We start from the raw sequence: 13,498 nt of genomic DNA on the forward strand, positions 1-13,498 counted from the left end.
GTCAAACGACCCTTTCACAGGGGTCGCTTAAGACCATCCTGCATATCAGATATTTACATTACGATTCATAACAGTAGCAACATACAGTTATGAAGTAGCAACGAAAATAATTTTATGGTTGGGTCACAACATGAGGAACTGTATTTAAAGGGCCAGAAGGTTGAGAACCACTGGGAGTGTTCTGCTTCTTCCTTTGGTCTCTTCTTGCTCTCTATGTATGGCGGCCAGTTTGTGAACCAACAGTTCAGGCCAAGAATAGTATTTACTCCACATCATAATCACAGGGTTTGTTATTCAGAAAACCAATTCCAGGCAAGTAGCAGGTATCTTCCAAGAAAAATACATTTTAAAAAATATTTTTTATTTTTAGAAAGAGAGACAGAAACATCAATGAGAAACAGCGATTGGCTGCCTCCTGCATGCGCCCTACTGGGATTGAGCCCGCAACCCGGGAATTGAACTGGTGACCTCTTGGTTCCTGGGTTGATGCTCAAATGCTGAGCTGCAGCAGCTAGGTGAAAACTACATTTTAAAAAAATATATATATATTTTATTGATTTTTTTACAGAAAGGAAGGGAGAGGGATAGAGAGTTATGTGCCTGCAACCAAGGGACGGGCCCTTGACTGGAATCGAACCTGGGACCCTTCAGTCCTCAGGCCGATGCTCTATCCACTGAGCCAAACCGGTTAGAGTGAAAACTACATTTTTAAAGGGATAATGCTCAAATATTTGTAGATATTGGCTGGTGAATTCAACAGCTTTTTAAAAAATTGACCTTAATTTTGTTCTTATGATATTTTATTTATAGCACCATTATATTTTCATTGTTTTAAAACACATTACCTCAGTGAGGAAGGCTTGGGACTGCATGAGCCCTCACTTGGTAGGTAAATGGAAACTGAGATGATTAAGTGACAAGTAGAGGGTTCCAAAGTCTCTCTCTGAATTTACAAAAAAATATAGCAGGCAAAACATCCCAAATAATACTCAAGGGCCACAGGAAATCTCCTGGTCATAAATATTTGAACCTTATCTGGAGTTTTCTTGTGCCAGGAGAATATACTCTAAAATACTAATAGATGTGGTTCTGTTTCCCTACTAACTTGCATCTCCAATAATAAGCACACTGCTGGTTTCCAATCATTTACCTCCTTTTAAAAACTGTTGTTATGATGCAGCAGCATTTGGATGCAAAGCAGCGTTGCTCTTTTCCACGCAGAGCAGCTTGCTATGTGCACACGCGTATGCTGCCTCTGAAGAGATCATGCACCTTGCTTCCCGCAGACTGGGTATCCATGGAGACTGCAAAGAGTTTCCAAAGAAACGCTGCCTAGATTGCTCACCGTGCCAGCTGAAAAGGCTTTCTTCAAATAGAAACTGACATTTAAATTAAAGGGACAGGCATCATGTTCCACACCAAAATCTCTCAGTGCAAAATATTGAGCAGGTCTGCACCAAGTTGTCTTCCCTTCCTCACCATTCAATGCTTGAGCAAGGCCAGCGGGCAGACTACTTATCCTGAAAGAAATGAGGGGAAGAAACAGGTCTGCCGTGTTCCCTACATGAGGCCCAGTGACCCCGGCAATCCTCTTATTATTACCTATTTCTCACTTGGTAAACATTCCTATAATCAAAGTCTGCACATCTGTAAATCAGACAAGAAACAATACACGGAGGAAGACAAGTAGCATGTGGAATTGCATACCCCAATTTATATCTCCAAGTGACCAACAGAACTGGGGGAAGGGTCAGAACCTGTTAGCAGGTTTACAAATCCATGGTCAGAGGCCTAAAGCAGGTCACGGTGGAATTAAACATCTGGTTCCAGCCCTGACTGGTTTGGCTCAGTGGATAGAGCCTGCAGACTGAAAGGTCCCAGGTTCGATTCCAGTTAAGGGCATGTACCTTGGTTGTGGGCACATCCCCAGTGGGTGGTGTGCAGGAGGCAGCTGATCAATGTTTCTCTCTCATCGATGTTTCTAACTCTCTATCCCTCTCCCTTCCTCTCTGTATGTTAGCGTTTCGATATATTAAAAAATAAACATCTGGTTCCGGAGAGTGATCACCCGAATAAATCAGCATTTCACCTGAGCAGAGAAGGCATTATAATACATTCTTTTTCCTAGATCCTTATCACTAAGTCGGTTGAAAAACCTGTTCTTAAAAGCAATCATAATTAAATGTCCTATCGTTCAATGAATCTGGCCCTCGGGAACATAGGATATAAATTCAGTAGATTTAAAACCTCCAATAAATATTCCAAAGCTTAGGGTTTTAAAATGTATTTATTTAGTTCATAAAAAGACACCTCCCCCCCACACCCCGCCAAGTCTTCATCCATGCATTTTCACGGCCACATCCTGTTCCGCGGCTTCTTTTATGGCCCAAATTGTATCATGTTTCTTGCTGGAGTCCAGGCAATTGAAAATAAACAGACTCGCATCTGGGGAAATTAACAGACCAACAGTGGCAAACACAATACATTCAATGGGAAAATACAACATTGGTTACAGGACTGCAACTACATAGAGAACTCAGGAGTGCGCCTCGCCGGCGGTGGCAGCAGCAGCAGCAGCAATGTTAGCGTTTCTTTCTGCCTCGAGTTCAGAAACCAGCTGGACTATCTCTGGGTGATGGAATTTTCCTGCAAGGCAAGAAGACGGAGAAAGATGAGAGAATACACCGGTCTCTCCAGCTTGAGCCCAGGCTTTGTCAGGGGCTTGGCTCTGTGATCTAACCCATGTTTTACTCCAATGCAGAACACAATTCCAGATCCTTCTGGTTTGGAGCGGGGCCGAAGGGGACCACCTGGAGCTTATTCTCCGTTACCCCAGATGTCACCGCTCATAAGGATGAGAATCAGGCAAAAACTGTCGACTAGACAGGAGCTAGGAGGCACGTCACCAGGCAGCCTCTGAATGAGGAGCCACAGGGAAACTCAGGAGGAGCTCAGTGCAGTGAAGTTACTCTCTGCTCAGTTATGGGCATGTCACCCTCTTTCTAGGCTCAAGTTTCTTCCTCAGTAAAATAAGGAGGGTAAGCTAGGTGACCTTCCAGTTCCCACATTTTTATTTCACTAGTATTTTCGTATTTCATTTTTTGTTTTTCATTGAGAATGTGTCAATGGAAGATAATGTTAAAATGCAAAGCACCATGTAAACATGACTTACTTATATTTTAGTTACATTATTGGTAAATATGCTACCCTAGAACCCAATCATTGCTTAAAACACAGCTGGCACGTCCTAGCCCGTTTGGCTCAGTGGTTAGAGTGTCGGCCTGTGGGCTAAAGGGTCCCAGGTTCGATTCTGGCCAAGGGCACATGCCCAGGTTGTGGGCTCGATCCCCCGCGGTGGGGGACGCGCAGGAGGCAGCCAATCAATGATTCTCTCTCATCATTGATGTTTCTCTCTCTCTCCCTTCCTCTCTGAAATCAATAAAAATATATTTAAAAAAAAACAACAACACACAGCTGGCAACCCTTTTCCGTAAAGAGACAGATATTAAATGTTTTAGGCTTTGTGAACTTACAAATTACTCAACTCTGCTGTTGTAGCACAAAAGCAGTATAAACAATACATAAAGAATGAGTGTGGTTGTTTCAATAAAACGTTATACAAACAAGTACAGTGGGCCAATTTGGCCCATCGGCCACAGTTTGCTGACCCCCGGTTTACAACATTATTCTATTTAACTGAAGTCAAACATTTTTGAGTGCCACCTACATCATATGAGACAAAGCTGGTGTTGGCCCTCACACACCTTCTAGGGTGGGGTGAGCAAGTTTGGGTTTGGGACGAGACCCCAGGAGGAGCATCATTAGGAGAATGCAGGTCAGGCAGTGAGCACCATGGTGAGCTCTGGACCAGTGCAGATCAGCAGAAGGAAGGGAACACTTCATCCTGACAGGGAGGTTTAGGGAAGGAAACCAGAGAGGCGAGTGGCCTTAGGCCGCTCAAAAGTGCCAGGATTTTATTTTTGAGGAAGAGGAAAGCCACAGTTATAAAAGCAAATCCTCAGGATGAATGGCAAGCCTAGCCGGCTCAGTTAGGCAGTCATAACAACGGCCCGATACAGAAATAATGAGGGCCAGGCCAGCGCAGACCTAGTGGGCTGGAAGAGAGAAGGAAAATCCGATCAACTTCATTTTAATGCAATCATATTTCAGACGTAGTCTGCAATCTGGGAGCCTCATCTCCTTGGTGGGGCCCCAGGAGGGTCCTGCGAGGTCCCAGAAAGGCTCTCCCGAACTACTCTCAGGTGGGGCTGGCTGAGCCTGAAGCGCTCCCGGGGGGAGGTGGAGTGTTAGTCCAGGGAGAGACAGGAACACCGGCCGTCACACCAGCCATCACTAATCCAGGAAATTTGGCTCCCCACTCTGGAAACTGGTTCAAAAGGAAGATAGCTGAGGGTTCCTGCCAGGTATTATTCTAAGCACTTCACATGAATTAACCCACTGTATCCTCAAACAACCCTGAAAAGTAAATTCCGTCATTATCTGTACTTTCACAATAAGGAAACTAAGGCCCAGAGCTAGGTGAGGAATTTACTGGAGGTCACAGGTTTTATGGGCAGAACCAGGATTCAGACCCAAGCAGTTGGACTGCAGGCCTGGGCTATGACGACACCGGTATGGTGACTTCAGCCATTTGGGGCTTTCTTGTCTTACATCTCTATTCCTACCTCCACCTCCACATGACCTTATACCCATGAAGCACTTAGAGATCATAATGCACTTTCACATGCATCATCTCTCCTGAATCTCAAAACCGACCTATGACCTACATAGGGCAAGAATGATGATGCCCATTTCTCAGAGAGGAGACTTCGAAGTCAGGAGACTGCCCAGGGGCACGCAGCTCGGACTCCAGGGGGCAATGCTCTCCCGCCCCAGGCCAGCTCTCCCTGTGATCCCACCACTTTCTCTTGAGATGCTCCACACGGAAAGGTCGGAAGAGGGTCACAACAGTGGATTCACTCGCTTAGCGTCACTTACGACACTAGGAGGAAGCCAAACGGCAATGATGCTTATTGGAAACAGCACTGCGTACCTGCTGTGGAGTCATAGAAGTCCTGCAGTCTCCCAGGTTTGTTCTCCAGGTCTTCATATTCAGATGCCTGCAGAATCATCTCACATTGGTCCAGCTGCTTCACAAATTTCGCCTCCGAGCTAGATTGGGTCTCATACTCCTAAGAAAGGGACAATTAGAGCAGCATGATTAGGGCTCAGGACAGGGTAATCCAGGAAAATTCTGATTCTACTACCTGAAATCAGTCACAGCTACTAGTAAAAGCACGTTCTGAACTGGCCACATCTCCACCTTATACAAAGCCTTCAGAGTTGCGTCCCCTGTAATTTCACAGCCAGCATCACCACTCCACGCCAGAAGGGTGTGCTCACACTGCCATGTGTTCCACCAGATGCAAGCCTTGGCAGTCCCATTTGTTCATATTGACACTCTAAGCATTTTTCTTCCTGTTAAGTATCTTGTCTCCATTTCAACCTCATTATTCTTTAATCCAGCGGTCACTAACCTTTTGGACCTCACGGACCACCAGTGGTCTGCGGACCACAGTTGGTGACCAATGTTTTAATTCACCTGAGTGGTATAGGTCTTTTTTAACTTCAAGCTAATATTTCATCTCATGCTTCTCAAATTATTTCTCTTCATTTAATGTTGGGTTTTCTTTTCCTTCAAGGAAATTTCTAGCTTTCTCATTTAATTTTGGTTAGCACTTTATACTTGGAACATCGGTCCTTGCTTTCTTTTAAAAAAATATTTTTATTGGTTTCAGAGACAAAGTGAGAGGGAGAGATAGAAACATCAATGATGAGAATCATCCATCGGTTGCCTCCTGCACACCCCCTACTGGGGATCGAGCCTGCAACCTGGGCATGTGCCCTGACGGGGAATGAAACCGTGACCTCCTGGTTCATAGGTTGATGCGCAACCACTGAGCCAGGCTGGCCAGGTTGTCTTTGCTTTCTAAATAGGGAGGGCTTCAGTCTGTCCCTGTCCCGGTTATGACTCGATCCAGTCAGGATCTGTGATCCTTGCTTTCTAAATAGGGAGGACTTCAGTCTGTCCCGGTTATGACTCGATCCAGTCAGGATCTGTGAATTCTTCATGGCGTGTGTGGCAGGGAGGTGGTGAAGGAAGTGGACACGGAGCATTTTACCTTTCCTCCTCCCATTGGTCCCTCCCTCCTCAGTGCACACCTGAAACGGGCTACAGGAGGTCTGTTTCTTAGCATGACACATGCCACACGAACACAAGTCCCAATTAATACTACATAGAATCATTCTATTAACACCACAGTGCTCCCACTGGCTTCCCTGCCAAGTTCTCATTTGTAATTCCACCCCAGATGTGTTCCATAATGAACCCGTCATGCTTTCTTGGCAAGATAATGTGATGGGAATCACTGATGGTTTCTTAGTTTTTGTTAAATGCCTTATTCTTTTAAGACAGCCATTTGAATTTTGATAGAGCTTAAAATGTACAGAGAAATAATTTTAATATAAAACCAATATATTTTTGTTTCATTTCAAAGGCACTTAGAAATAGTTACATTTAATTTAAATGTTTGTTTACAGTTATATATTTATATTTAATAAATTTAAGTTCATTATTTAATAAAAATAAATTGAGTACTCGAAGCACAGCAGTCCAGGATTTTTCTCAGTTGAAAGTGGGAAAAAAGATTACAAAACCATTAGGAAATAACATATTTTATAACAAATTGTGAGGAAAATACATATTTATTTTCAAAATATGCATCACTGGGTTTTCTCTCAAAAAATAATGGTACTGGCATCGTTCGATTTCACTTTCCAACCAGGGATATTTCTCCAAAGCAAAATGCAGGCTGTGGGGTAGGCTCCTTTCTGTGATACTCTGAGAAAGAAAATGTTTTCTCTTGACTTGCTAAAATTTGATTTCACACTTTATGGTAAAAGATAAATTATAATCAAGGATGTTTAACTGCTTTAAACAGATGTGACTCTGGGCTGACAGCTATTTATAGTGTGAATAGCAGAAATCAATTAACTGTCATTTCCTATTAGTACTATTTTAAGTTCCCAGAGTACAGAATGACTATATTTTCTTAATCCAAAATCAGAACATATGGGATGGAAACAGAAGAAAAATAGAGCTTACTATGTATCAGGCAATATTCTAAATGCTTTATACTTATCAATTTGATTGCCATATGATCCTATAAGATAGGTGTACTATTATTATTGCCATTTTATTGATGAGGAAATTAAGGAACAAAGAGGTTCAATAGGTTGCCCAAGATCACATAGCTACTAAACAGAGGGGCCAGTGTTTGAACATAGAAATCTGATATTGAAGTCCATGTACTGATAATATTGGACATGAATTATAAAAATGCTTAAGTTATTATGAGTTTGTATACTGGCTTGAATAATATTCCCCCAAAATGCGTGCCTTTCTGGAATCTATGCCTATTTGGATGAGGATGGACCCTAATGCAATGACTGGTGTCCTTATCAGAAGAGGGAACTTCCGGTGGGTACTCATACAGACACAGGGAGAACACCACCTGACTGTGGAGGCAGAGATTAGAGCAGTGTGTCTACAGCAGGGGTGGGCAAACTTTTTGACTCGACGGCTTGAATAATATTCCCCCAAAATGTGTGCCTTTCTGGAATCTATGCCTATTTGGAAATAGGGTCTTTGCAGATATAATTAAATGTTGGATTAGGATGGACCCTAATGCAATGACTGGTGTCCTTATCAGAAGAGGGAACTTCCGGTGGGTACTCATACAGACACAGGGAGAACACCACCTGACTGTGGAGGCAGAGATTGGAGCAGTGTGTCTACAGGGTAAGGGGTGCCAAAGCCAGCGGAGGCCTCACCAGAAGCGAGGGAGAGGCAAGGAAGAAGCCTCCCCTGGAGCTGACATGAAGCCCACATACACACTCACCCTCTTCGCTAACAAACCAATAAACACGGATTCTTAACGTGTATCCTCAGTCTGTACCTCTGGGCCCCTGTGACCACCCCACTGAGCTGGAGCAGCTCTTCATTCGCAGGGCTGTGCTGACTGGGTAAGGAGAGTTTAAGAGCCTGGAATAATATTTTCTAGAAAGAAATTTCTATAATTCTGTCTGAAAAATGTGTTGCTATTTATTCATATGGTCTTCATTATTCTCCTCTGGCCCTTAATAAAAAACAAAAAACAAAAAACAAAACCCCAAAACACACACACACATTTCTCCTTTGGCCCTTAATAAAAAACAAAAAACAAAACCCCAAAACACACACACACACACACACACACACACACACACACACACACAAAACACCTAAAAAACGAGTTCCCCATCCTTTCATAGCATGTAAAGATGAACTTCATGTCAAAAAAAACACCTAAAAAATGAGTTCCCCATCCCTTTCATAGCATGTAAAGATGAACTTCATGTCAAAAAGTAGACAAGCTCACAACTCTTCTCCTCCACATCAGTCATCAATATCCCACAGCATCTCCAATAAAGAAATTTAACCACTGCCGTCTTTGTAGGTGTTGGTTGGCCGGGCAGCAACAATTCTAAAGGAAGCTTGTCACATCCCAGGGCGGCCACTGTCCCTGTCCTGAGATCTTCTCTAACAAGTGTAACTACATCAACCAATGACTTTTACAAGGTCATACAACTGTTACTGGTTTGGGGATTATGGGATCATTTAACGCTCGGTGTTTTACAGTTTCCCAAATCCAAAGTCTTGCTAAGTGACTATTGTAGCACTTTCATTTGTAAACTACTATTGTAGTTAAGTAAATTTTGCAGGTAGCTTTCTTTAGCCAGTTGTTGATGGCTAACTAAGAAAATAACAGATACTGCCACCATATTTACAATAATTAGGAGTCACAAAAGTAGGAATTTTTATAAAAGGTTTTCAAATCCTGAGGTCTTTCCTTCTTAGGAGATAATACAAGGAATTGGTTTCATAAACTCAGGAGCCATTTTTTTTAATGTATGAAATGCAACACAACTCCACTCCATTATTCCCTGACTCAAAGTGTTCCAAAAGTTCGCTTGCAAGTACATACTTCGGAAGAAGGGACTATTCTGCCTAAAGAAACCCTGTTGGGCCTAGTAACCAATACCACCCGTGCCAGGCTCCCAGGCACCACGCAACCCACCATATGCACTTACTTCCCAGAGTTCATAGAGCTCCTTTCCGAGATCCTTTGAGAGAAGCTGGGTTAGCCGCTTCATAGCTTCCTGAAACATCAAACGATTATTTTAATCATGTTCACATTTTCAACTCCTCTATAAAGGCAAGTACTGGTCTCAAACTCTCACACATAGCCTCAAAGGGGCAGCAGAATATTGGACAATATTTACAGCTTACAAGGAGGGCAGTTGTGTCCATTTAAGGTTATGCACCCAGCACTAAATGCAGTTACTGATGTGTGATCTGACCAAAGTGGAACAGAATGGAGCCTCAGCCTCATGCTAGACACTGTATTTCTATAAATGCAGCCTAGGACTGAACTGGCTTTTTGGAGACCACATCCAATTACTGACTCATTAATAAACTACCTATTGACTGAAATCGCCATGCTATTAAAAAACAAAACAGATAAACAATATATTGCTCTCTTCCTGAAATTGAGCAATGGATCTAAACCCATATCATTTGTTACTATACAAGCAGAAGTGCACATCTCGGGGCCTCTTAGGTAGTCGATAGTCCTTGTTTGGCAGCCTATGCCACAGAATCATGCCCACCGTTTTCAATAACCCTCGGAAACCAACTCCACAAAAGTCCAGGTTACATGGCTGAAGGCGCCGGCCTTTCCCTTCCTGATGGCGAGCCCTGCCAGTCCCACTTCCCACCTATTAGCCTTGTTCACACACAGATTTAGAAATAATTCCCCGTCAAGATTCTGCCTCAAGTTCTGAGCTGAATGAAGCTTTCAGCAAACATCTGCGTCAGTTTCGTGGCTAGCAGGAGAGCATCATTCACCATGCACACTCATTGGTGACGCTGAACAGTGCCGCAGTCGACTACAAACTAGGTTTCAGTCCAGATGGGGTTTGAAACCAGCTGGCCATTTACTCGCTGTGGAAACCTGAGCAAGTTACTTAAACTCTTTGTCCTTCAGGTTTGTCATCTGTGAATTGAGGTTAGCAATGGTACCTACCTGAAAGGATGGTTGTGTGGTTTAAATAGTTTATATATATAAAGTCTTTATTATCTGGTACATACTAAGCACTGTATAAAATGTTCACTGTATTTCTCATTTTCTCCATCTTGTCACGTTCACTCCCATAATACAGTTTGTTTCTTCTCTCTCTCTCTCTTTTTTAAAATATCTTTATTGATTTCAGAGAGGGAGAGGGAGAGAGAGACAGAAACATCAATAATGAGAGAGAAATCATTGATTGGCTGCCTCCTGCACGCTCCCTACTGGGGATCGAGCCTGCAATCCGGGCATGCGCCCTTGACTGGAATTGAACACAGGACCCTTCAGCCTGCAGGCCAAAGCTCTATCCACTGAGCCAAACAAGGTAGGGTGGTTCTTCCTTTAACCTCAGTTCTTTAACAACTTTAACCCTTGAAGATACATATATACCGTGGCTCTTCTTCTGTCTCAGTAAGTTTGTGCCTTTACAAAGGAATATAACCTGACACTGATGTACTCAAGCCTCATGTTCCATCTCCCTAGTTCTTGACGGTGCCTTCTACCAACGTGGGTTATAATATAAAGTATGTTTTATCCTGGTAGGAAGGGGTCAGACTACAAGTACTGCTTTTGGCCCCTACATTTTCTCTTCTACGCCCTCATCCTCCCTTCCATCCAAATACTTGCTGTCCTTCAAAACAGTCAGCCTCCAGGCTTATCAAGTACTTTCCCTCCCTCCTCCTTTGGTTCAAAGCCTTCCTGATGCAGTTGGCGAGCCTCTGGGCAAAGGATGCTCCCTGCTTCTCATCATGTGCAATCCACCTCGAGCCAAGAAACCCTCACTTAATTATCTTAATGCCTGGTTCCGACATCCACCTCTTATTCATGAGTACCATCTGCATGAAGAATGGCTCATCTCCCAGACCCTTCTCTCTGTTCCCAAATCCTTGCCAGCAGCAGGAAGAGGCAATGGAATATCAGTGTTCTCTAGGCCTTTGGCTTCTTGCCCAAGAACTTGTGGTTCTCTAAGATGCTTCCCTTGTCCCTTCTGATTATGGTATTCACTCTGCTGTGAATCAGAAGGAGTGGGCAGCAGACAGGAGGTTTAATGAGGTTTCCCATAATTGCCAGGATACGGAGTCCAGGAGGACAGCACCACTCCCTCTGATGGCTCAGGTCTACTCTGTGCCCTCCACGGAGGCCAGGACTCAGCTAGTCAAGACAGAAGTAAGTCTCCTCCCATCTCCAGTAGCTGGAGATCCTTCCTATGGACGTGCTTTTTCTCCAGAAGGTTCTGACTTGCTCCCCTATGGAGTAAGCCTCAAAGTCACTGTGTACCTGCATAGGGACGGCCTGTCTTTTCTTCTTCCTATGTCATTCAAGGTCTTTGGTTGCCCTCTGGTATTTCAGTACATGATTTCTTGTCCACAATGTCCAGATGTACCCTTAAAGATATACTGTTGAATAAAACTACCATATATCCTGAAATGAGCTGTATAATCGAGGAGGTTTTCCCCCTTCTTTTTCTCTGTCATAAGTCATTTCTCAACATCCTCTGGTTGAGGGCTAATTCCTTTCTGTAACTTCGTATCTTGAGCTAACTGGTCCCAGTTTAAATCATTTCTGTCAATCAACCTAGGAATTTTTTTTTTTTTAACATGTTAAGCACCATGTCAATCACTGGTGACTGACACTATACTTTCCGTCCGGAAGACAAAACAGGCTAGGCACTTAACGTGTTAAGAATTTTTAATATTATTTTTTAAAATGTATTTTTCAGTCATAGCTGACATACAATGTGATATTAGTTTCAGGTGTACAACACAGTGATTAGAGACATCTATACCTTAGAAAGTGATCACCTCACAATGACAGTCTATAAACTATGGAGAAACATTTCCTTAGCTTCCACCCTTTCTATAGGCTGTGGCGATGCTGAGCCTGTATTCTACACCCATATTTTGGCAAGAAGAATATTCCTTACACTATTCCTCTCGTTCCCATAATTTAGAATACGTTGGAATTCCTAAATTGGGATTCTTTATGGCTTTTCTGCCTGTAGAGGCAAAAATGCTATTGGCTAGGTTTGTCGCCCCTCAGCTCTGAGAACAGCTAGCTCAGGCCACCTGCCCGGTTAAACCATCTTGATAAAGGGCTTGTCCACTTAGCAGTTTAGGATTTCTGGCCTACAGTACAAGTAGCTTGCAATGATCCCTGAACTGAGAACCAGCTATTCAGCATTAAAATTCCCCTCGGATGTTGTAAATATGTCTTCCTCTTTGGCCCTGGCCTCAGGGTTTACAGCCTGAACTGATACTGATTTCCTATTTTATTGATGTTGTTCATTTCTTACTAATACAAATATTTCTTTACTTCTGATCACTAAAGGACTAACTTAAAATCCAACGAACAATTATAAAAATGATTATACTTGTAATTTATAGAACTTCTCTCCAAAGAGCTTAACTCGCATGGATAATTCCTTCAAGTTCCAGCTATTTCCACTGTCCCGATGAAAGCCATGCTACCTATGTCCACATACTAATGAGAATGGAAACCAATACAGTTTACTTGTCCCTGTGCTAAACAAGCCTGAGAGCAGGCATACTTTCCTGTTCTTGTGTTAAACAAGGTTGAGAACAATCAGAAACCAACTGGCTCCTACTCCAGGGAAATCCTTGCTTCTGGAAGCTGAAACTATAAACTACCCAATTCAGAGCAAGCACTAATGGCTTACTCTTCAAGAGTGTCTTTAAGATTTTGCCTTATCAGTCCCACCAACCCAAGGCTATTATGCCCTAAACTCTGTGCAGCCTGCAGCCTCAACTAGCTGCCCTTCTTGTGAGATCCATTTAAGCATGGTCCAGCCCAGGCTCTACCACTGAAAACACCCTCCCCTGACGTTCCCCTGCCCTTCCTGAACACTGAGACCGGCGGAGGTGGCGCACTCCCTTGCTCCAATGGGTCTAACAGACTTAGCTGTGCTTCAGCAACAGGCTCTGCTGGTGGTCTCTTGTGGAGTCAACAGCCAACACTGACCTCTTCTCGCCTATGTTTTTCTTCTTTGGGGATGTTATCTGCTGGTGCTATGTCCCCAACGATGCACTCTGCCATATCGTGAACCAGGGCTAGGCGTACACATCTGACCAGGCGAGAAATGGCGGATAATTACACAGAAGCATATTTGCTACAAACCCCTTCTCTATACTGTTTCGAAGTTACATAATATACTTTTCTTTCTCCACCCTCAGAGAGTATTTCAATGCAGTATTTTCTACAATAACTATATTATGAAAACCTTCAACAGCTTTGAATCAAAACTGCTTGTT

General features: G+C 43.2%; 1 protein-coding gene across 1 annotated transcript in view; it reads right to left on the minus strand.

Annotated features, from left to right (window-relative positions):
- Positions 1–2,268: 2,268 nt before the first annotated feature.
- The window catches only part of HDDC2 (HD domain containing 2), a 13,790-nt gene continuing 2,560 nt past the window's right edge, over positions 2,269–13,498 (minus strand). Inside the window, exons 3-6 of the mRNA XM_014533918.1 lie at positions 13,209–13,311; positions 9,193–9,261; positions 5,054–5,192; positions 2,269–2,646 (exon numbers count right to left, since the gene is read on the minus strand). Of these exons, the coding sequence (XP_014389404.1) occupies positions 2,537–2,646; positions 5,054–5,192; positions 9,193–9,261; positions 13,209–13,311 (421 nt within the window). The 3' untranslated portion in view covers positions 2,269–2,536. The remainder of the gene's footprint in view (positions 2,647–5,053; positions 5,193–9,192; positions 9,262–13,208; positions 13,312–13,498) is intronic.

The sequence above is a fragment of the Myotis brandtii genome, unplaced genomic scaffold (assembly GCF_000412655.1).
Source record: "Myotis brandtii unplaced genomic scaffold, ASM41265v1 scaffold123, whole genome shotgun sequence".
In the NCBI taxonomy this organism is placed as follows: Eukaryota; Metazoa; Chordata; class Mammalia; order Chiroptera; family Vespertilionidae; genus Myotis; species Myotis brandtii.